Source organism: Mustela putorius, unplaced genomic scaffold (assembly GCF_011764305.1).
Source record: "Mustela putorius furo isolate JIRA1106 unplaced genomic scaffold, ASM1176430v1.1 tig00000095_pilon_pilon_pilon, whole genome shotgun sequence".
In the NCBI taxonomy this organism is placed as follows: domain Eukaryota; kingdom Metazoa; phylum Chordata; class Mammalia; order Carnivora; family Mustelidae; genus Mustela; species Mustela putorius.
In genome coordinates this window covers 33218612-33242755 of record NW_025421280.1, presented here as the reverse complement: position 1 = coordinate 33242755, position 24144 = coordinate 33218612, and the positions used below count along the sequence as shown (strand labels likewise).

The 24144-nt window shown below is 50.5% G+C and overlaps 1 protein-coding gene across 7 annotated transcripts in view; it reads left to right on the top strand.

The window, feature by feature from the left end:
- Positions 1 to 24144, top strand: part of SMARCA4 (SWI/SNF related, matrix associated, actin dependent regulator of chromatin, subfamily a, member 4) — an 88279-nt gene that overhangs the window by 33275 nt on the left and 30860 nt on the right. For all 7 annotated transcript variants that reach the window (XM_045083913.1, XM_004748413.3, XM_004748412.3 and 4 more), the window contains 10 exons: positions 7751 to 7872; positions 9515 to 9665; positions 10404 to 10567; positions 15493 to 15559; positions 16601 to 16711; positions 18264 to 18506; positions 20615 to 20728; positions 21379 to 21486; positions 22491 to 22577; positions 23406 to 23452. In XM_045083913.1, coding sequence (XP_044939848.1) covers positions 7751 to 7872; positions 9515 to 9665; positions 10404 to 10567; positions 15493 to 15559; positions 16601 to 16711; positions 18264 to 18506; positions 20615 to 20728; positions 21379 to 21486; positions 22491 to 22577; positions 23406 to 23452 — 1214 coding nt within the window. The remainder of the gene's footprint in view (positions 1 to 7750; positions 7873 to 9514; positions 9666 to 10403; positions 10568 to 15492; positions 15560 to 16600; positions 16712 to 18263; positions 18507 to 20614; positions 20729 to 21378; positions 21487 to 22490; positions 22578 to 23405; positions 23453 to 24144) is intronic.

Genomic DNA, 24144 nt, shown 5'->3' with positions numbered 1-24144 from the left:
TCCTCCTTATTACCACTTCAGCTCATCTGGAATTTTATTTGGGGTAGGCTATGGGGCAGAGCTCTGCCGTGTTTCCTCTCCGAGGAGTACTAAGTGAACTGACATTCAGTTTAGTCCTCCCGTCCCACTGGCCTGTAACATCTTTTTAAATGTGTTCAATTTTTATACCCAGTGGGGTTATTCGAGGGCGGCCTGTTCAGGTTCATTTAACATTGATTGTAATGATTTTCCAGTAAAATTTTGTTGTAATTTTTTGATAGCTCTGTAGAGAGATAATTTAAATACCATAAAATGCGCCCATATGAAGCGTATAATTCGGTGATTTTTTTTTTTTTACTGAATTTATAGACTTGTACAGTCTTTACCACACACCAATTTTAGAATGTCCTGTAATCCCAGAATTCTCCCTCCTGCTGGTTTACAGATTGTTCTGACCCCTTCCTCCAGCTCCAGGAAACCAGGAATCTGCTCTCTGTCTCTGTAGATTTGCCTTTTCTGGGTATTTCCTACAAACGGAATCCTATAACGTGTAGTACTTTGTGTCCGGCTTCTTTCAGATAGCTGTTGATGTTCATCCCTGTTGTATGTGTACCAGGAGATCATGGCTGTTTATGTCCGCGTCCTGTCCTGCTGTGCGGTGTGGCACGCTTGCTTATCCTTTCCCAGTTGATGAGCTATTTGTGTTGTTTCCATTTTTGCTGTTACAAATGATATTGCTGTGAACATTCCCATACATGTCTTTGTGCGGACATATGTTTTCATTTCTCAGGGGTAGATACCTAGGAGTGGAATGGCTGGGTCATGGTAAGTTCATGTTTGCCTTTTTTTAAGAAACTGCCAAACCATTTTCTAAAGTGGTTGTACCATTTCACAGGTTCCAGTTTCTCCATATCTTGTCCATACTTGGTGTTATCTGTCCTCTCGATTGAATCCATCCTAGTGGGTGCATAGTAGTATCTCATCATGCCTTTAGTTTGCATTTTCTTAGTAACTAAATAATGTTGAGCATTTCTTTGTGTGTTCGTGCACCTTTCGTATATCTTCTTTGGTGAATGTGTACTCCTGTTTTTTGCCTGTTATGAACTAGGTTGTCATCTCATCACTGAGTTGTAAGATTTCTTTATATATTCTTGGGACATGTCCCTGATCAAATACAGAGCTCACAGTATCTTCTCCTGGTCACTCTGCCTTTTGCTTTTTCTCTCCATGGTGTATTTTAAAATGCAAAATGTTTTTAATTTCAAGGAAATCTAGTTTATCATAAATTTTTTTGTTCCTGCGTTGTGCTTTTGGAGTTATATCTAAGAATTCTTTGAAGTCACTTAGATTTTTCTTCTGTGTTTTCTTCTAGACGTTTTGTAACTGAAGCTCTTACAGTAAAGGTCATAGTTGAGTCAATGGCTATGGTCTGAGATGCAGGTATAAGATTTTTTTCTTGCCCACGGATAGCCACTGTCTTCGCACCATGTGACAGAAAGATCGCTCTTTCCTCCTTCAGATAGTCTTGGCACTTCTGTTGGAAACCGTTTGACCAGAAATGTAAGGTCGTTTCTGTGTCTCCTTTATGTTCTATTAATCTTTATGTCTGTGGTTGTGCCACAACCACTTTATCTTGGTTGTTGTAATTTTATAATAGTTAGGTGGCGTTACTCTTCCAGTTTTGCGGCTTTCACTGTCTATTTTAGATCCTTTGTGTTCCTTTGTAAATTTTAGGGTCAGCTCATCAGTTACTATAAAAATTTCTGCTGGAATTTGTATTGGAGTTGCATTTAATCTGTGGATTGATTTGGGGAGAATCATACCTCAACAATATTTGGTCCTATAATTCATGCTCATGGAATGTCTCTCCATTTATTTTTATCGTTGTTGATTTCTCTTAGCACTGCTTTGAGGGTTTTCAGTATACAGTTTGTATACTTTATTTGCTAAATCTATTTTTAAATATTTCTTTTGATGCTATTATGAATAGAATTAATTTCTTTCTTTCTTTTTAAGATTTTACTCATTTGAGAGAGAGACAGAGTACAAGTAGGCAAAAGGAGAGGGAGAAGCAGGCTCCCCATTGAGCCAGGAGCACGATTTGGGGCTCAATCCCAGGACCTGGAGACCATGACCTGGTTTGAAGGCAAACACTTAACCATCTGAGCCACCCAGGCACCCCTAGAATTGATTACTTAATTGTATTTTTTGGATACTTTATTGCTATTACATGAAAATACAGCTTCTTATATTAGTTTTGAAAAATATTGGTCTTGTATGTAGATATGAACTTGCTGAACTCATACTATTTGTTCTGATAGTTTGGTTTTGATTTTTGATTTTTGTAGATTCTTTAGGATTTTCACGTGCAGGATCATGTCATGTTTAGTAAATAATGGCAGGTTTACTTCTTCCTTTCCCATCTGTGTGCCTTTAACTTCTTTTTTCTTGCTGTATTCCATTGGCTGGGTTCTCACTACTTGCTGTATTCCATTGACTGGATTCTCTACTACAGCGTTGAGTAGAAGTATTAAGAGCAGATATCCTTGCCTTGTTCCCACTCACTGTTCTGCGTTTATTCTGTCACTGCTGTTTGGTGTCAGCTGTAGGTTTTTCATAGAGGCTCTTTATCAAGTTCAGTAAATTCTCTTCTATTTTGTCTATTTTTTTGGTCTATTAAGCTGGTGGTCTGGTTTTGTCTTTTATCTGTTAATACAATTTATTATGTAAATTAATTTTGGATATTACCCCAAACCTTGCATTCCTGGGATAAGTTCTACTCTGTCCTACTGTATAATCTTTTCTGTATATTGCGGCGTTGTTGATATTTTGTTGATGACTTTTAGGTCTATATTCATGAGATATTAGTCTATAGTTCTCTAGACAAGACATCCTTGTCTGGTTTTGATGTGGTTAACATTGACCTCACAGAATGGACTGGAAAATATTCCCTTCTCCTGTACTTCCTGGAAGAGTTTGTGAAGGGTTGGTATTAATCCTAGTGTATTTGAGGGGGTACCTGGATGGCTTAGTTGGTTAAGTGTCTGACTTTGACTCAGGTCATGATCTCCGGGTCCTGGGATTGAGCCTTGTGTTGTGCCCTCTCCTCAGAGGAGGTCTGCTTCTTCCTCTCCCTCTCTGATCTTTTTTCAAGTAAATAAATAAAATTTTTAAAAAAAGAAATCTTAATATATTTGGTAGAATTCACTGCTGAAGCCATCTGGGGCTGGCCATTTCATTGTAATAAGGCTTTTATTTACTAATTGACTTAACCCCCCCCCCCAGTTTTTCCATTTCTTCTTGACTCAGGTTTAGTAATTGTATCTTTCTAGGAGTTTGTCTTGTTTCATCTTAGCTATTTGTTAGCATAAAGTTATTGATAGTATTTCCTTCTCTTTTTGTGGCTCTGGCAGTAATACCTATTTAATTGCTCGTTTTGGGAATTCAGTAATTTGTCTTTCATTTTTTGGAAGGCAGTCTAAGTTTAGGTTATTCATTTAAGACCTTTTTTTCCTGATATACTTGTTTAGAGCTATAAATTTCCCTCTAAGCACTGCTTAAACCTCAAGCCTGTAATTTTGTTTTGTTTTGTTTTGTTTTGAGGGCGGGGGGAGTAGAAGGAGAGGGACAAGCCTGATGTGGGGCTCAGTCCCATCACCCCGAGATCATGAGCTGAGCCAAAATCAGGAGTCGGATGCCTACTTGACTGAGCCACCCGGCACCCTGTGCCTATAAATTTTGATTTGTTGTTTCTGTGTTCTTTCAGTTCAAAATATTGTCTAATATTTTTTATGTTTTGTGTTTTGTGTTTTTTTAGGTTTTTTTTTTTTTGACCATCAGGTCATTTAAAGTTTGTTAAATTTTAAGCATTTGAAAATTCCCTAGTTTTTTTTCTGGTTTTGATTTCTAATTTAATTTTCTCATGGTATGAGAAGAGTACTTTATATGATTTTATTTCTTTTTAATTTATCAAGAGTCATTTACTGGCTCAGGATCCTGGGGAATGTTTCATGTTCACATCTTCTGCATTCTTTGGGTGTAGTGTTCTGTATATGTAGTTCTACTGAGTTGGTGGATAGTATTGTTCAGGTCATGTATATCCTTTATGATTTTGTGTAGTTCTGTTGTTGAGAAAGGAGTAGTAAAATCTCCAACTACTGTTGTTGAATTGTCTGTTTCTCCTTTAAATTCTGTCAGATTTTGCTTCATGTACTTTCATGTTCTGTCGATACATATATTTTAGTTGTTTCGTTTTCCTGATGTATTTGATATTTTATCATTATTAAGTATCTCTCCCTGTCTCTAGTAATTTTTTTTGAATATGAAAGAACCATGGTTTTTTTTTTTAAGTTTTTATTTATTTATTTGACAGAGAGAGATACAGTGAGAGAGGGAACACAAGCACAAGCAGTGTGAGTGGGAGAGGGAAAAGCAGGCTCCCTGCTCGGGGAGCCTGATGCAGGGCACAATCCCCAAACCCTGGGATCATGACTTGAGCCGAATGCAGCTGCTTAACGACTGAGCCACCCAGGCACCCCTCTAGTAATGTTTTTTTTTAAAGATTTCATTTATTTATAAGAGAGAGAACGAACTGGAGGAGATGCAGAAGGCGTGGGAAAAGCAGACTCCCCACTGAGCAGGGAGCCCCTTGCGGAACTTGAACCCAGGATCTTGGGATCATGACTTGAGCCAAAGGCAGATGGTTAGCCAACTGAGCTACCCTGGCACCCCTGGTAATTTTTGTTTCAAAGTCTCTTTTGTCTGGTGTTCGAATAGTCCCTCCAGCTTTCTTCCAGTTACGGTTTCTTTGCGTGGTATGTATGTTTCCGTTCTTTTACTTGAAACCTGTTTGTTCATTTGAGTCTGGAAGAGCAGATAGCTAGATGTTGTTTTTTAAATCTAGTATGACAGTGCCTGCCTTTTGATTGCGTTTTACACTGTTTACGTTTAATATAATTATTGATACGACTTTGTTTACATTTGCCATTTGGCTATTTCTTTTGTCTCATGTCTTTTTGTTCCTCAGTTCCTTTACTGCTTCTTTGTTAACTACTTCTTACTGTATCATTGTATTCTGTATATTTTAATTATTATGGTATCTTTTTAGTTACGTGCCTTGTAGTTGCTCTGAGGATTACGATATGCATTTTGATTGATCACAGTATACTTTAGGTTAATACTAACTCCATTCTGGGAAAATACAGAAATTGTGCTTTATTCTAGTTGAATAAAGCTAGGTCTGTTTGCTGCCTTTCCTTTGTGTTGTCTATTACGTAGCCATGTGTTACTTACACATCACACACCTATATACACCTGTATATCGAACCTGTATACGCTGTAAACCCTGCAGAGCCGTCTTCTGATTCAACCTCCTGCCATCTCTCGATTTGGTCTGAATAAGTCAGTGGCTTATTCAAGTAAGGGAAGATGGATTTATCCAGTCTTCTGTGTTGATCCGTACAGTTGCCATTCCTAATGCTATTGGTGTTTAAGTTCCTGTCTGTTAGCGACAAATTCTCTCAGGGTTGGTAAACCCACGACTGTATTTCTGTAGCTTTGACTTTGCAAGGATGGTTTAGTTGACACAGATGTCTTTGGTGACAGCCTTTTTCCTTGTGAATGTGTTGTTCCACTGCTTCATGGTCTCTGTCTCAAACGAGAATTTAGCTGCTAATCGTATTGATGCTCCTCTGTACTTGGTAACTCATTGTTCTCTTTCTTGCTTTCAGGATTTTGTTGTCTGGCCTTTTTTGGCGGATTGTGAACCCTCTCTGTATTTATTCCCCTAAGTTTTTGTTCTGCTTCTTGGCTGGGTAGTTTCTTGCTTTTCATCAAACTGGGGAAGTTGGTGTCTAACATTGAGATTCTGTATTTGTTGATTTACTGTGCTTAAAGAGAGTTTTCCTTGGTTGTTTGAACATATTTATAATAAGAGTTGCTTCGAAGATTATATGCTGAGTTCATCATCTGGGAGCAGAGACAGAGTCGTTTGCTTTTTCCCTGAACACACATCACACTTACCCTTTTTGCCCATCATGCAACGTTTAGTGGAATCCCGTTTCTAACCATGCTGGATTCTGACTCCCACTCGCGGCTGGTTGTTTCGGTGGTGTATCTGTTCGGTAGCATACTTGGGCTGAATATGTGGAAATCTTTCCCCAGTTGTGTCTCTGCTCAGTTTATTGTTCGGTTTTATTCTCATTTTTATTTTTAATCCTGGCTTTCTAGGAAGAGGCCATGTTTCCTTGTAACTTAGTAGCCGTCCAGTGACTGGCCGGTGATTGTGCTCAGATTTCTTGAGCGAGTAAAGCTGCTGCCTCTGGTGGGTCAGTGCGTGTGAAGCTGCGCATTCCAAGTTCAGGCCATTTCCAGGTCTGCCCTGGCTTTCACTTTCTGTGAGGCCCCGTCTCATTTTTCTCTGCGCATGGTCACAGGCTTAGCTGGTCATTTGCTTTCTCAACCAGAGCAAAACTGGGAGAACCTCACTTACACAACAGCAGGGCTGCTGGCTGGTATGGGCCTTGCCCCCTGCTCTGCAGTGACTGGGTCCCCTTCAGCCTCGGCTGCCAGTGCTCCCGGCTTGGCTGTCCTGGGAGAACCTTCGGGATGGAGCGGGGGTAAAGAGGGTTGGAAGCAGTTCTCAGAACGCTACCAGCTCCCACTCTTCTACTCAAGGTTTAGCAGATTTTCAAGCATCAGTGCTTCTCAGGCCCCTGGAGCTGTCAAAAGGTTGTGCTTTTGCCAGTTTTTGTCCAGCTTCAAGAAGACGTGTGCGTGTGTGTGAGAGAGAGAGAGAGAGAGAGAGTGTTTGTGGACTTCCTTACTCAGACTTAGCCAGAAGTCCTCCCCCTATTTTAATTCCAGATACAGTGATACCAGCTAGGATAAGTTTGTACCAATTACGATTTTTTTTCCCCCAAAAATGTTTGTGCTTTCATTATATGCTGTTCGTTATTCCAAATGACTTGTAAAATAATTTTGCATGCTCCGAGGGACATCGCACAGGACTTTGATTGGAATCATTTAGTAGACTAATTACAGATATGTTTTAGTTTTATAGAAATCCCGTCATACATAAAGATAACCTGTTGCTACCTTGTATGATTTACCCAGGAATACAAGAATGGTTTAACATTGAGAAATGTATTTGTGTGCCTTTCAGCAGTTTGCCACACAGAATCCCTTTATCATTCGCTCAGTCAAGGCTGAAAATTCCCTTTAATGAAGAACAACACTTAAATCTAATTTCCAAGTTGATAGAAAACCTTGCAGTAAACTAAGATGGCTGTTCTCACCAATGTTACTTGACATAGTGTAAATGTTTTAACCTTGTTGATATACCAGGAGTCAGTCGAGAGCAGCAAGTACCGAAAATTGGCTCTAAAATGTTTAATACTTAGAAGATCTCCGAGAATCAAATGAAAAACTGCTTTGAGTTGGTCGGGCCAGGAATAAGCATGGCTGTATGCATTTTGTGATGGAGGGAGGCACGGTGCGCGAGGCTCGTGCTGTTAGTAAAAGGAAGACAATCCCCTGAGGTAGCTGTAAAAAGAAGTCTCTGCGTTCCGTGCTAGGAAAGCTAAAAAATCGTAAACTGAGCTATAATGAGAAGAGACCAAGAAGAGGCATGACACATTCCGGGACAGTGGGAGGGCCTGAAAACAGCACTGGATTCCAAAAGTGTGTTCCGATCCTGAGGGCCCTGTGCCTGTCCCTGAGGCGGGGGGTGACCTGAGGTGGCCTGAGGTGACGCGGGCTTGTGTCTCGGTAGGAGGAGGAGGAGGAGCAGCCGCAGCCAGCACAGCCTCCCAACCTGCCTGTTGAGGAGAAGAAGAAGATTCCAGACCCAGACAGCGACGACGTCTCGGAGGTGGACGCCCGGCACATCATCGAGTAAGGCATCCCTCCACAGCCTCTTGCTCTGTCGGCTTCCTTCGGGGCCGAACCAGCGGGCCTGTTGAGCTCTAGGCCTCTCTCTGGACGGTGCACACCCCTGTCCAGCCAGCAGACATTGTGGGGCTGCAGACAGAGTGAATCGATTTACTTCAGATTTCACTGATTTTCATATGTGTCGAATATTCCATTCATCCACATGGTTCATCTTGTGCTTGAGAGAGTTGGGTGTGCAAGGACAGCCACCTCACTCCTGCTCCCTGGGTGCCCTGACCCCAGCCCCTCCCTGGAGCACCGCGTGTCTTCAGAGATGGCCCATGTCCAGAGATACAAGCAAAACGTGTATATGTTTTTCTTTCTACTTGTACATGTGTATCCAGGCACACCTTCCTTCCCCCTGGCTTTTTTCCCTGCAAGTTCTCTCAGAGGTGATGCTGTCTCCACGCGGGGCGTCAACCACATGGCATCGTGGGTTCCGCCGTCACGCATGAGCCTGTCCCTAGTGGCGGACATTCCCGTTAGCTTCTCACTTTTGCTCTTATAAGCACAAGTACAGCTAACGTAGTGACTTCATCGTTGCTTATGGTACGAAGTTAATGGATACTCTTTAAAAGAAGTAGAGGGCTGAGAGTTGTGTACGCTACGGGTAGGAAAGCAGCCCTAGAGCAAGCTCCCAAGAAATAGGGCAAACCCCCCAAACTCACTGGAAGATTCTTAAGACATAAATCCACCAAAATCACAGTACAGCATGAAACAGTATGACATATAGGATCACCTGTATGTCACGTTAATAAAACAAACAGGGGTTTTTTTCTTAATTTTTAAAATTTTATTTATTTGAGAGAGGGAGATAATGAGAGTGAAAGCGTGAGTGGGGAGAGGGAGAAGCAGAGTCCCTGCTGAACAGGAAGCCCAAAGCGTGGCTCGATCCCAGGACCCCGGAATCAAGACCCAAGCCATAAGCGGACACCCGATGGGCTGAGCCACCCAGGTGCCCCAAAAATGTAGTTAACGTCACTTTTTAAAATAATTCCAGGGGCGCCTGGGTGGCTCAGTCATTAAGCGTCTGCCTTCGGCTCAGGTCGTGAGCTCAGGATCCCAGGATCAAGCCCCATGTTGGACTCCTTGCTCAGCAGGGAGTCTGCTTCTCCCTCTCCCACTCCCCCTGCTTGTGTTCCCTCTCTTGCTGTCTCCCTCTCTCTTGTCAGATAAATAGATAAAATCTTGTAAAAAAAAAAAATTGTGATAAAATAATTCCGGGTAGGATCATGGAATAGCCACAATATATAGGATTCTGGTTTTGTGTGGAGCTGTGCCACGTGCCTTTTCCCTTTATGTCCAGGAATGCGCGGTAGAAAGTGTGGGCTATAGGACCAGCCTCTGGTGGAAAGAAACAGTTTTCTTACAATGTGGCAGCGACCTGACTCCTGTTCTGGGCCGGTGGGGTCGGGACCCGCGCACCCCATTTCGGATTAGTGGTTGCAGCCTGGCCTACCCTCAGACTCTCCGGCTGCGCGGCGGCTTATGTGGCTCAGGCCGTGGGTCCCCGGGCAGAAGGGCTACTCGCAGAGGCTTGTGTCAGAAGCATGTGGTCACAGATCGGAGTGGGTGTCCTCACACGGTGCTTCCCTGTCACTCCCAGGAATGCCAAGCAAGATGTGGATGACGAGTACGGCGTGTCCCAGGCCCTCGCTCGGGGCCTGCAGTCCTACTACGCGGTGGCGCACGCGGTCACTGAGCGAGTGGATAAGCAGTCGGCGCTTATGGTCAATGGTGTCCTCAAGCAGTACCAGGTAAGGCCGGTGGGGACGCGGCCGCAGGCGGTGTGGAGGTTCCCTGCTGCGGTGGCTGCTGAAGCCACATTCCAGTCTCTCTGTCTGGACACTCGCTCTTCCCCTCTGAACCTCCAGTTCCCCATCGGGGACGCAGGGGCCTGATCGGTTAGCTTCACCTCCGGGAGATGAAATTGTGCGGTCGATCAGCATCTGCTGGGCGCTTAATGTATGCAGGCCGAACAGGAGGCTGCTGCCTGTTGGCTTCTCATCCCTCAGTGACCTTAGTCAGCAGGTGCTTCCATCTCTGAGTTTGGTTGGGGTGGAGGATGATGAGGAACGGGGAGGTGCAGCGATTCCCCAAAATAACCGCTCAGGCCTGGGCGCACAGGTACGCGGTGCATGGTTCCCGGAGCCCTGCCGTGTGTGGCACTGAGACTGGGGAGTGAGATGTCCAGAGCCTGCTTCCAGGTGGCCCTTCTAGGTAGAAACCTAGCTGTTCGGATATGTCCCAGAAAAAGAGATTGGACCCTCTGTCACCAGCGCAGCAGCCCAGTGGTTCCGTAGGAGTGATTCCGTAGGGTGAGGCCAAGAAGCCAAGGAGTGGGCTGCTGGAGAGCAAGATGCCAGCACTGCTGACGGCCGCAGGTGGTTCCCTGGGCCAACCGCGCGCCTGGCCGCGCTGGTCTCTGCAGTGTGGACCGTGCTCTCAAGCCCAGCGAGGGCTTCAGTCCTGGCCGCTCGCCTCTCTCCTTGTAGATCAAGGGCTTGGAGTGGCTGGTGTCCCTGTACAACAACAACCTGAACGGCATCCTGGCCGACGAGATGGGCCTGGGCAAGACCATCCAGACCATCGCTCTCATCACGTACCTCATGGAGCACAAGCGGATCAACGGACCCTTTCTCATCATAGTACCTCTCTCGTAAGTGCTCTCGCCCGGGGGGTGGTCCAGGAGTGTCCAGTGGGGAGGCCCTCCCTGTTGCTCGGGTTCACCTCATTAGCTCTTTAAAGACCCCCATCTCCAAATACAGCCCCATCCTGTGGGGGCTTGCGGTTACACGACTCAACCCCTGGCATCCTGCCTCTGGTCTCAGGCGGCGGGACAGGAGAAGGGCAGGTGAGGGAGTGCCCCCCCATCATCCCTGTTGGGGCAGCTCTCGCAACATGACCTTGAGGTTCCCCTCAAGGGACACCCCCCCCCCGACCAGCACATTCCATACAGGGTGTCTCAGGAGCCAGACAAGCTCCCACGAGCAGAGTGGAGCCCTAGCCATTTGAAGAAATACCCAGAACTCTTATTCTCTGGGGCACTGAGCTGTGTGGTCCCCATCCCACCCTTGCCCCGCAATCCTGATGTTTAGTGAGATGGGCAGTGGGGCCTCTGTGAGGGGAAATGGTAGCTACTGGCTCCCTCCTCTGGGTAGGCAGCTCCCAGGGGGCGCCAGGATGGACCAGCCAAGCCGGGCATCCCTCTTCCTAGCTCAGCACTGCCACAACATGGTTCACCTGCCTCAGAGTTTTTCTAGAAGTCCTGGGGCTGGCTCATGGGCCCACCTCAGGTTTCACATCATGCATGAAACCAGTCATAGGCCTGGGGTACGGTCTACCCTGATGGGGCCAGGCCTCTGTAGTCTGCACTTGGCCTGGCCCTGGAGGGACTTCCGACCCCCACCTTTGGCCAGCACTCATCAGCAACTACTTTATCCTCGAATCAGCTGTCCAGGGGAGGAACAGGGAGCTAAGTGCTTATACCCTGATCCCACAGGAAATAAGATGGCCAGGACCCCAGAGCCCATACAGCCATGCTGGGGGGTCCCAGATCTCTCCCAGAATTTACTTGGAGAAGTTTATTTCTTCCTTCTGCCTTCTCCTCCTCGTGGTCCTGTAAATTTGGCTGCCCTGCTAGGAACAGATCCGCATGAAGAGATCTGTTTGCACATTGTGACAGAAGGTCCCAGCCTGAGGACAGATGGCCTTGCTGCCTTCTCCCTCATACTCAGACCCAGCTTCCCAGCTTTCTGCTGTGCTTCCCTGTGCACTGTCCGCGAGCCCACCAGTGACTGTCCCCCCTTAGCTCCGGCGCCCCCTCCTGAAGCGTGAAGTCTGACATGATTTCCACCAGAACAGTTCACTCCATGCTATCCTACAGTGTGGGTGTTTTGTTTATGACTTCTTGTTTTGAAATTATTTCGCTCATAAACAATTATAAAAATAGAATCAAGATTTCCTGCATTCCTTTTTATCAGCTTTACCTGTCATTCCTAATTCCAGGACCATTATAAAGACAACTGGTCTCCGGACGCCTGGGTAGCTCAGTTGGTTAAGCAGCTGCCTTCGGCTCAGGTCATGATCCCAGCGTCCTGGGATCGAGTCCCACATCGGGTTCCTTGCTCGGCAGGGAGTCTGCTTCTCCCTCTGCCTCTGCCTGCCATTCTGTCTGCCTGTGTTCGCTCTCTCCCTCTCTCTCTCTCTGACAAATAAATAAAAAAATCTTTAAAAAAAAAAAAAAAAGACAACTGGTCTCCATTAGTGGTATGCCTGTCAGTTTCCCCATGTAATCTTAGGACTTTTCCTTTGTAATTTGTACGTTTCGGCTGGCGAGGCACTTAGAGACCACGGAAAGGTCCCGTTTCTCATCATACTTTCCCCAGAGATTTCCACGTCTGTCAGATGAGTCTGGCTTGAGACGCTCTTCCCCTATGGGAAGGGCCAGTCGTGGCTTTCTTTCTATTGTTCCTCCCACATGTGTGGGAGAACCACTCTCAGGAAGAACTGTGCCTTCTCCAGGTATTAATTTTAATTTATGTAACTTTCTTTGAAGTGGCAGAATGGACACATTCATAATTTTGTTGCTTATCCGAGATCTGGCCCGGGGACACTCTTCAGGTTGGTTTCCTGGTTCCACATCCCAGTCATTGTATTGTGGTGGTTTGCTTTAGAATAGTTTGAGCTTTACCGGAAAGCTGCAGAGATACTCCCGAGGGCTCCATGCGCCCTCCCCCAGGTCCCCTATCGATAACATCTCACATGACTGTGGGACATTTGTCACAACTCAGGAACCAGCGGGCACATTACCGTTAACTAAGCTCCAGACTTGAATCAGTGTTCACTGCTTTTCTCCCAACATCCCTTTGCCATGCCAGGATCCCGTACGGCCTTCAGTCTTCTCGTAGCTGTTGCCCTCTGTGGTCTGCAAGTGCTCCTTGCTTTCCATGTTTTTGTTAACCTTGGTGGCTTTGAGGAGGATGAGTCAGATGTCCCTCAGTCTGGGTCCATCCGGTGATTTTCTCTGCTTGGATAGGATAGGGCGTAAGGGCCAAAGAACACGGGGCTGAAGGGCCCGTGTCGTCATTTCCAGGGTCAGTGCTGTCCATGTGCCTTATTCTGGTGATGTTGACCTTGAGCACGTGGTTGAGGTTTGCCCGTGCGGTTACTCTTTCTCCTCCTTCGATACACTGTTGAGGAGCAGTCCCCAAGCTCAGCCCCCATGTGAGCGGGCAGTTGAGCTCTACCTCCTTGAGGGGCAAATAGCTGTGTAAATCCTTCAGGATTCTTCTGTAGAGAAGATAGATTTCTTTTACCCATATGTTAATTTAGTCATTTATGTCCGTGGTGACTCATGGGTACTTATTTTATACTTTGGTCTGCATACCGCTATTAGTTCATCCTGTTCTCGAATCATTCCAGCGTTTGCCATGGAGAGCTTTTAGGTGGCTACTCTGTCCCTTAGACATGGCCCCATTGTTGTGGGGTTTTGAGACACGCCTTTGTATTTTGGCACCCAAAGATGCTCCCAGCTCGACTTGTATACCTGTCTGAGGCCCAGAATCAGGCATTTCTCTGAGAAGCTGTGGTCTCTGTTCTTAGAGAACAGTATTAGAAACCAAGAGCTGGGCGCTGGGGGTGCCCCTTGCTTCTGATCTTACTGGCAGGCCCTGTCAGTGGATGGCACTAGGAAATAGACGGATGTGTTTACCTAATGGGATTTGTGTCTAGTGGTGCCAACAGCTGTCTCTGACTCAGCTAGAACCGGAGAGCTCCTTCTAGCTTCTCTTTTTCTTTGTTCATGCACAGTGTTTATGTTCGGCTGCGTGTGCATATGCAGCACTTTCTAAACAGTTAATCCGTGCAAAACAAATTTACCAATTAGAGTACAGTGTTTGGATCCAGTTTGCTTTGTCTTTTGGCACAGTTTCCAGTCAAAATACCTTTTCCCAAGATTATTTAAATTGGCTTCAGTGTGTTGATTTTCAGGCCTTTTTACACCCATGTTCCACCTGGACAAGGGTCTGGGCCATCGAATGACACCCCTTCCAGGCCAGAAGAGCTCCTTTGGCCCGAGGGAGCATTTAAGATGGCGAGGATTCAGCTTCCCATCCATCTGTTCAGACGATCACCCGTCCACCATGAGTTTGCTTGTCCTGCCTCCTGCTAGACTCTGACTCCCAGCCTAGCTCCTCAGTCTCCCCCGCCCCTGACTCTCTCGCTCTTCTCCCCTCCTGCTACAGATGTTCCTCACACTTCACATTTTGGCCCTCAGCTTCTTTCTTGGTGCCCTGTCTGCCCTTGCTCTGTACAATAGAATCCAGGGTAATCTTTCTGACCATTGGTAATACCTCATCTGATGCAGGCCCAGGGGCTCCAAGATGCCAGGACCCAGGCTTCTAAAGATTTCTGCTCAGTCACCCTTAATTATGACTTTTGCCTTTCACCTTCTTACCTCATGGTTGCAATATGGCTGCACTGCCTCCATCATTTCATCTACGTTCCCAGGTTGGTAGACAAGGCAAAGAGCAGCTGGTTCTCCCTTCTCTCCACCCTCCTTTGAGAGTTCCCCCCGCCCCCACTTTCACCCCAGCAACTTGAGCTTTATCTCACTGGCTCCAGTGACGTTCCAGCTGGTTGCCCCAGCTTCTGAAGAGCCTGAGAGCTAGGGGCTTAAGGTGAAGACAGCACCACCCTCAGTGGAACTTCTTGCTGCAGGGAGCTGGGTGAGCCACGAGCAGTCTCTGCCGCTAGGCCTTTGAGTCCTGTCTTTACAAACTACCCAGACTAGACTTTTTGAGTAAGTTCCCTTTCTTACCGAAAACTGAATATCCCAGTTTTTCTCAGGGAACTCACTCTCTGGGAAGTTGGCCTTGTTGTTGTCACCCTCACCCAAGGCTCTCTCTCTTGTCCAGGTGAATTGTTTCCCATCTGCCTTCCACCTTCCACATGCCTGCCCGTTTCTCTCTGTCCTGCTCCTCCTAGCCTTGCTTGTCCCGTGGAGGCGGATGAAAGTCCGTGCTCCCACCCTGCACGCAGTCTTCTGGCCCTCCACCTGAGCCCAGCGTGCTCTCACCATCTCCACTGGCTCTCACCAGGCAAGAGCCTGCAGTGGCTGGCCATTTTCATTGCCAGGTGGCACAGAGAACTTGCGGTGTCTCCCGTGCTCCCCGATATCCCCAGCAGACCCTCTAGCACGGCTCGAGCCTAAAATGAGGCACTGTGAGTCCGCAGATTTCCCAGCAGCAGGTCCACAGCGCACGGTGTGTTCTCAGAGGGGCCTGGGACCCTACAGCAGTGACAGGGCTGGTCGTCCAGGTTCAGCCCCTGGGTCTGGCCTTCTGCAGCCACCTGGCTCCTGCCACCTTAGCGGCAGCTGCCCCTGTACCTGCTGCCGCATCTCTGTGTCCCTGGTCCTCTCACCCAGGGTGTGACACCCCCCCCTTCCCCTAGATGGTCAGTTACTCGGCCGGCTCTGAGCGTCACGGCCACATCGGCCTCGTGCCCCAGTGGACGTTGGCGTAGACAGGAGCTATTGATGAAGGAGTTAGAACCTGACTGTCCCTTCCTTGTTTCCGTCAGCACGCTGTCAAACTGGGCATACGAATTTGACAAGTGGGCCCCCTCTGTGGTGAAGGTGTCCTACAAGGTAGGTCACAGCCTAAAGGGATGGACATGCGTGAGGGCGGGGTGGGAGTGGGAGGTACCGATGAGCCAGGAGGGAGTCCACTTCCGGGAGTGCTGGGCGCACATGCACACGTTTTCCTGTGTTGTATTCATGGGGTCGTGCTCTCCGTGCGGGGTGTGGATCATTCATTTATTTCCGAGTAATGCGTTTGTAAATGGGGCCACGCAGTCAATTAGTGGAATCTGGTGACATCAGCGCTTTCACTGGAAGATTTCATTATTGTGCTCGGAGCTTCGTTAAAACTCATTCCTGTAGGATGCCTGCCTGTATTCTGTAGGACAGGGGACTTGTGGGCCATACCTAGATCGATTCACTCCATGAGGCAGAGACCCATTGTGCATCTTACCTTAGGGAAACAGAGGCAGAAGGGGCAGCCCTCATGCAGTCAGGTTGTGTCCCTGCCTTCCAGGCTCCTGGGTGCAGGCTTTCACCTTGTGCTGTGAGGCTGTCCGCCACATGATGGGGAGGAGGGGGTCCTGACACCGGGAACGGTGTGTGCAGGGAGAACTCAGTGCATTCAAGGAGCCAAGGAGAGTTCTGCCGGCAAGAGCTTTATGGGACGCACTGAAATTCAGTCAGTCTGGAATGTGAGCCTGGAGAAAGCACTGGGTTTATAGAGCCTGGGGCCCTGGTCACGTGGGTCAGGAGTTTGGAGCTGGGGAGGGTCGGGCAGGTTTGCTAACTGGGGAGAAGCTAGAGCCACATCAGGGACGGGTCTGCCGGGCTGCGCTCGCATGGGAAGCCAGGAGGCAGCACGCTGGTGTCCAGCTAGGAGGCCTGGGAAGAGGACGAAGCCCAGAGACCAGGGCGGGTGTGGAGCAGACAGCAAGCTTCCCCAAGGCTCTGGGCTGCCCGTGGCCCACATGCCTTTCTCCTCTCCCTGCAGTTGCCACTCTGCATGGCGGGCTTGGAGGACAGGCCCTGCAGCCTTGCCTAGCATCTTGCCACGGCAGCCACCGTGGCCCCGGGAGGCTAAGACATCTTGCATTCTCTCCCTCACAGGGTTCTCCAGCAGCCAGACGTGCTTTCGTCCCCCAGCTCCGAAGTGGCAAGTTCAATGTCTTGCTGACGACTTACGAGTACATCATTAAGGATAAGCATATCCTTGCGAAGGTAGTGTGTCCCTGTGTAAAACACAGAAGGCCCCCCGTGCTCACATGCTGTCAGTGAACACGTGAGCCAGAGTTAGCCTGCGTGTGTCACATGGACCATCTCCTCAGAGCTTCTGCCCAATTGCTTCGTCACATTCAGTGTCTCCCGACCCGTCAGCCCTACCGTTGTTGTTCCTGGCAGGGTTACAGTGAGGCCAACGTGGTCTCTGCCTGACCCTAGTCAGGGACGGCCCTTCATCCCTGCTAGCCGTGCCACCCCCACCACAGCCCTCAGGACACCAGCCCGCCGAGCAGGTGTGATTTCGGCATTCAGAGCCGAGACTCTGAGGCCCTTTGTGTTCTGTCTGCCTTGAGCTCCTGGGCTGGCACGCATTTGGTGGGGCTTATGCAGGCCTAGGAACCTGCTAATGGGCATAGGTGTGGAGTCAGATGATCAGTGAATCACTGAGACCATGCCTTGACCCAGATGTAAGACAGGCAAGCTTCCTGGCCTGCAGAAAGGCTGAAGATGACGCGTCTGTGTGACCGCTAACCATCGGGTAGAGAGCAGGTCAAGGGATCGTTTTCTGACCCAGGGCTGGAAGTGTTCACAAGTCATCTCTGGGGCTTGGTCACTGTGATGATTTGGGGTGCTTCATCTCGATCTCTAAGCTTAAAGATAGAAACAGAGGCTTGTGGTGTGGGTACACTCCTCTGACTTGTGGCAAGGCCTGGCCCATCCCCAGCCCAAGAACGAGGCTCTGAAAATCCTTATCTGACAACGTCATTAGTGAATGTCAAGGCCAAGAGACGGCGATTCCTTGTGGGAGATGGTTGTCTTGTTCTTGCCTTGGTCAGCTCAGCCCTTTTCACCCTGGGCGTCTGACACATGCACTGCCTCACTCAGGCCTCACTATGCCCACAGATGGTGGAAACTGAGGCCCAGAGCAGTTCGGTGGCTCATCGTGGGGTTCTACAGACCTAAACTATGCTTCAGGCCTGGGGTTCCCACCTGCATACTCACCCTCCCTCTGAGGCTCGACCTTGAGCCCCGTGTCTGTCGGTCCTATAGCCACCAGCAGGCTCTGGGCACGGCCCCCGCCCTTGGGGCTCACAGCCCGAATTTACCTGTGCTGCTCCTCTTTGGAGGCACAGCCTGATGCTTGGAAAATGTACCTGCTCTGAGCCATATTCCCTGTAGATCTCCCCCCCAAACACCCAGGGCCCTGTCTAATCAGTGGGGCGGGGGGTTACTTGGAGGATTTTTCTGTGCTACGTACAAACACAGGGAATTTGGGGGGAAAGCAGAGTGCGGTTCTGCAGCTTGCAGTGTTCACCTGATAGCAGGTCAAGGGCCTGTCTCCCGTGTGTCTGTCTGCACCCCATGCTTCATAGAGGCAGTGTCATATAGCTGTCAGCTGGTGAGCCAGTCCCTTTTGTCAGGGGACCTTGTCAGGCTCTGGTTCTTCACCTGAATATGCGATTCTATCTGGAGACTTGCCTGGTGCGGGGGGAAGTTCCAGCCACGGTGGAGGCCGCCCTGCCCCTCTGACCACTTGCTCTTGGCCCCGCAGATCCGTTGGAAGTACATGATCGTTGATGAAGGCCACCGAATGAAAAATCATCATTGCAAGCTGACGCAGGTCCTCAACACTCACTACGTGGCCCCTCGCCGCCTGCTGCTGACGGGCACACCGCTGCAGAACAAGCTCCCCGAACTCTGGGCGCTCCTCAACTTCCTGCTGCCCACCATCTTCAAGAGCTGCAGCACCTTCGAGCAGTGGTTCAACGCGCCCTTCGCCATGACTGGAGAAAAGGTGCGTGTGTGGCAGGCTGCATGCGGGGACAGGGCGCCGTGGCTGGGGCCGTGCGGAGAGGAACTTCCCACGGGCACGGGGCTAGGCTCAGCAGCTGCTCGCGGGTGTCCGCTGAGGGCCTGGGGCCGAAGGCCATGTGTTCGTGGGGCAAGGCCGCCTTTGCCCTGAGACTGATGGGCACAGATCAAGAGAGTGGACTCTGGGGAGTCTTTCGGGGCTTCCCTGACCCGGTGCCTCAGGCCCAGGGAGGGCACAGCCGGGAATCTGGCTCTGAGGTAGCTGTGGGGCTGGGGCCGAAGGCCATGTGTTCGTGGAGCAAGGCCGCCTTTGCCCTGAGACTGATGGGCACAGATCAAGAGAGTGGACTCTGGGGAGTCTTTCAGGGCTTCCCTGACCCGGTGCCTCAGGCCCAAGGAGGGCACAGCCGGGAATCTGGCTCTGAGGTAGCTGTGGGGCTGGCAGGGCATAGCTGGGGGCCCCTAGGGTCCTGTGGGTCCCTCTAGAGAGTTCACATTTCACGCTAACGGCAGGAAGCTCAGAAAGTTTCCATCAGGGGAGCAACATGGTCAGCTTCCGTAGATTTTGTTTTTAAAAAGCGCTGTGACCAGTGTCTCTCAATGTCTGTCTGGCCGTGGGTGGCATCGTCAGCCTGAAAGCTGGACTACGGTGCATGTGCCGTCGGGGGCCTGGTCTTTGTCCGCTTGAGGAGGGCCCCAAGCCGGCTCCCATTGTGAGCCTCCTGTGCTGCTGGGGTTTGAGGGGGATTTGTGGGCAGCTCGTGTTTTCTGTGGAAGGAGGCTGAGGGGCTGGAGCCTGTGGCTGAGGAACTGGGCGCACTTGCCGAGGTTGAGGGTAGCCGAGGAGCGCCACTGCCCACGGTGGCTGGGCTCCCCGGGGCTGCCGCTCCCTGGCCCAGGCAGCTGGTTCCTGACTGTCAGGTCCCCTGCAGGCAGGTCCAGGCCAGCTGGGGCCACCTTACCGTCATCCAAGAGGTACCCAGTCCTTGGCCCCTGTGGAGACAGGAGCCCTCCCGAAGGAGAAAGCTTGGCTTTTCCAAGAGTCTCCAAAGAGGCGCTCCCAGTGTTCCGACTTCAAGGAGCCTTGACGGAGCAAATGTTCTTATTTTGTTTACTTTGAAGTTTAGGAAAAGTTCAAAAGTTCTACTGAGAGGTGATCAGGGGACCCAGGGAAGATAAGTTTAAGTGTGGTCTGTTTGACTTTTCTTTAAAGATTTTTATTTATTTATTTGAGAGAGAGACAGTGGGAGAGAACATGAGCAAGGAGAAGGTCAGAGGGAGAAGCAGACTCCCCATGGAGCTGGGAGCCTGATGCGGGACTCGATCCCGGGACTCCGGGACCATGACCTGAGCCGAAGGCAGTCGTCCAACCAACTGAGCCACCCAGGCGTCCCTGTTTGACTTTTCTTTAACTTTTAAAAGTTGAACTTCGTGGCAGAGTATTCGATGCCTTGGGAGAGCAGCATTTCTTGCGCTCTGTCCTGCCAGGCTGAAAGGAGAGGATTTGGGGCTCCAGCGACCACCTCCACGACAACCACCCGTTTCACACGGTGGTTCTTTTTTTAAGATTTTATTTATTCATTTGACAGAGATAGCACAAATAGGCAGAGCGGTAGGCAGAGGGAGAGGGGGAAGCAGGGAGCCTGATGCGGGGCTTGATCCCAGGACCCTGGGATGATGACCTGAGCCGAAGGCAGAGGCTTAACCCACTGAACCCCCAAGCGCCCCAACCCAGTGGTTCTGTGAACGTGGAGCTCTCCACCTTCCGATTGGATATGTTGGCAGGTTTCCAGACACATGAGATTATATCACTCTTGGGGAAACAACCAAGTATCCTGTGTGTTTCTTTTCATGAGGCCTGTGGGACCTGGTTCCCTGGAGCCTTGGTTTCTATCTCCTAAGAATTCTGTGGAAGGTTCCAGGTCCTTGCAGTTGTCCACAGGAAGAGGGCGCCCCACCAAGGCCCGTAAAGCGTAAGGCAGTCTGAAACGGAGGCGCTGAGGGCAGGACGACTCCAGATGACCCTCCTTCGCGTCCCCGGCTCCTTCCTTTGGAGGTAACCTTGGTTTGCTTGTCTCGTGGGGGTGCCAGGTGGACCTGAACGAGGAGGAGACGATTCTCATCATCCGTCGTCTCCACAAAGTGCTGCGGCCCTTCCTGCTCCGGCGGCTGAAGAAGGAAGTCGAAGCCCAGTTGCCTGAGAAGGTAATGGACAGTTCTGAGTGGACAGTTGCGGTGTCGTGCCCGGGGCTTTCCCGGGGTGGGCCCTGTCCGGCGGCGCTGCAGCGGCCCTGGGTGTGTTCTCTCGTGGCCCTGGTCTTGCTTCACTTGGTCGTGTCCGTGTGACATGAGGATGGCCACTCTCGCCCTGGCTCTGTAACATGGAGACAGGTGTGTCTGAGATCGGGGGGTCCCATCCCACTGCACCCTCAGTGCTTAGCGGCTGTGGGCTGCTCGTGGGCCCGCTCACACCCAGGATGGCTCTGGCTGCTCGCTCTGGGTCCTAGTCCCCTGGCTGTCCCACCAGGCACCCTCTCCTCTCCCCCGACTCGGGCAGGCAGTACTTGCCCTTGGCTCCCAGCAGGCGGGAGAGGAGTTTTGGGAAGGTAGCCAGGTTGCCCCTTTGGGGCCAGGACATCCCCTCCAGGCTTCTCTGTCCCAGTGCACCTCCCGTAGCCTGCTGCCCCTAGTCCCCCTGCGGAGGGGGCTCCTTACCGTCCTCTCTGGTGCCCTCCTCCAAGTCCTATCCTGGGGTCCCGGGTCCTTCTGAGAGGCTCAGAGACCAGACATGGGCACGGGCTGGGCATTCGGCTCAGAGAGTCTCTGGTCTCACTGGTGACACGTGGCCCCTTTAGGTGGAATACGTCATCAAGTGTGACATGTCTGCGCTCCAGCGTGTGCTCTACCGGCACATGCAGGCCAAGGGGGTGCTGCTCACCGACGGCTCCGAGAAGGACAAGAAGGTTAGCCGTGGGCCCCCCCTTTCCCCATCCAAATGTCCAAGGCTGGGGCTGGGGCTCGAGCACTCTGTCACCTGCAGGGCCTTCCGCCTCCTTGGAGTTGACTGTGGAGCTTAGGGCCTGATCTGGTGGTGATCACAAGGGCCTCAGCCGTAATTCAGTCACAGCTGGGGGGGAACAGCCTCGTTCAGTAAGGCTGACGGGTCAGGGGCTGGTGGCTTATCTCCAGGGAGTCCCCCAAGACCCTCCCAGTCTGTCACTCCCCGGTGTTCTCTGCTTATGAAATGCTGGCCTCCTGCAGGTGCATCCGTCCGTAGGGCGGAGGCCAGCATGAACCCGGCAGAGTTAGAATGTTCTCTGGAGCCTCACCATCCTGGCTCAACAGCCATGCCCCTAAGCCCCTTCACCTTGTTACTTAGTGAGCTTGAGGTGATGTGCGGTGAGGACTGGGCGGGCTGCCATCTCCTGGGACCGCTCTGAGGTCGCAGACCCCTCCCTCCCCAGCTCACCTCATCGAGACAGAGATAGCCTCCCGGGTCCCTTGATTCTGCGTCCCATGCTTCAGGCTCGGCCCCGCCTCCCCATGTCTTCCTCTCCCTGTGTTCTTCGGGCCCTTTCTCACCTGAGGGTGCAGCAGCATGTTTCCTGGGTTACTTCTCAGCCTGCAGCCAGCACCCGCCCCCGCACCCTTCCTTCTCTCTGTAGCCAGAAATCTTAAGTCGTTGTGGCCCATCTGGCTGCGGCCCCCCCAGGGACTCCCCACAATGCCCGCCACCAAGGCAGATGCTGGTCTTTCCCTTCGGTCCTGCCACCCGCTCCCGTGTGCCAGACGGTCTCTGCTCCCCGCAGATCTGGCCTTGAGCTCTCTGTGCCGCCACAGCGGCCAGCCCCTTGCTCCCAGTTACCTGCCCTGGAGCGGCTCCGTTCTGCATCCCCCCCCTCCCCCTGCACCCCAGCCCTGGCCTGGGGACGGGACCCAGTGCAGAGCCTCTCTTCTGCCTCCGCAGGGCAAGGGCGGCACCAAGACCCTGATGAACACCATCATGCAGCTGCGGAAGATCTGCAACCACCCGTACATGTTCCAGCACATCGAGGTGAGGCCCGGGGCCGGGGCCGGGGCCGCAGGCCCTCCCATCTCCCGCAGGCGTCTGTCCCTGACGGATGGGCTCTGCAAAGCTAGTGGCTTTCTCCCTGAGGGCTTTTTAAAAAATGCTTTTTTAATACTTTAAATAGGTAATATGTAGTTAGTGTTTCACTGTTGATTTCCTGTTTGTAAGTGCTCCTTGTAAAGAACCTGAACTTAGTGGGGAAATACACAGTAGAAATGAAAGCTCCAGAAAGTCTGCCCTCAGAGAGCCGCGGTCAACACTCAGAGACCCTTCTTTGGGGCTTTTTGTCCCCACCTGATAAGGTCCCACTGTCTCTGCTGCATGGCGCGCTGGCTCTTCCTGCTCAGGGCCGTGGGGGTCTCTTCCTGGTTTGAAGCTCGAGAGCATTCTTCCATGTCAGGAAGTTTCTGGGTCAGAACTTTTTTGGGCCACGATACCCTTTGAGAGTCTGGATGCTTGCTTCTGAACTGCACAATTATGTCTTGACTTTCTGGTGTGAAGTCTCGGGATCTCTGCAAATCCCCTGACATCCCTGGGCTTTCATCCCGCCACCGCCAGGATGGTCTCAGGCCCACACTGCCCCCGTGTACTCATTTGGGTGGTTACCAGTGTCCTGTCATGATTGACTTTTCTTGGCGGGTGAAGCCCCAGAGAAGGGAGGTGGGCGGGATAGAAAAGCCCTGTGCAGCACCTGTGCGGGGCCTCCGAGCCACATCAGAGCCCCTGTGGGTCACTGAGCACCAGCGTGGGGGCTCAGAGGTGTGGGACTAGGTGGCCTCTTCCTGTGCTGACCAATCTCTTATTCTGTTGCAGGAGTCCTTCTCCGAGCACTTGGGGTTTACCGGTGGCATTGTGCAAGGGTGAGAAGCTTCCCCGTGAAGGGGGTGGGCACGCTGTCCATGTGAAGGTCTTTTTCACTTTTTTTCTTTTCTTTCTTTTTTTTTTTAAGATTTTATTTATTTACTTGACAGAGATCACAAATAGAGGCAGGTAGAGAGAGCAGGGGAAGCAGGCTCCCTGTTGTGCAGAGAGCCCGATGCGGGGCTTGATCCCAGGACCCTGAGATCATGACCTGAGCCGAAGGCAGAGGCTTAACCCACTGAGCCACCCAGGCACCCCTCTTTTTCACTTCTTGAGTGGCTTTATTGCTCTCATGACATTTGTCCAATTTCAGAGAGGCTATAGTCATGTCAGAAAATTTAGGAAATAGAGATATACCCGAAGAAAGGACTAATATAGAAATCCTCCATTAATCTTGAGAGCCAGAGCTGGCTGCCAGGCCCCACGGAGCCACATCTGGGCTCTATGATTCGTGACAGCTGTATTATTTTATTTTTTATTTTCTTTAACGATTTTATATATGTATTTGACAGGTAGAGATCACAAGTAGAAGAAAGGCAGGCGGGGGCGAGAGACGGGAAGCAGGCTCCCTGCTGAGCAGAGAGCCCAATGTGGAGCTCCATCCCAGCACCCTGAGATCATGACCTGAGCCAAAGGCAGAGGCTTAATCGACTGAGCCACCCAGTTGCCCTGTGACAGCCTTTTTAACCGC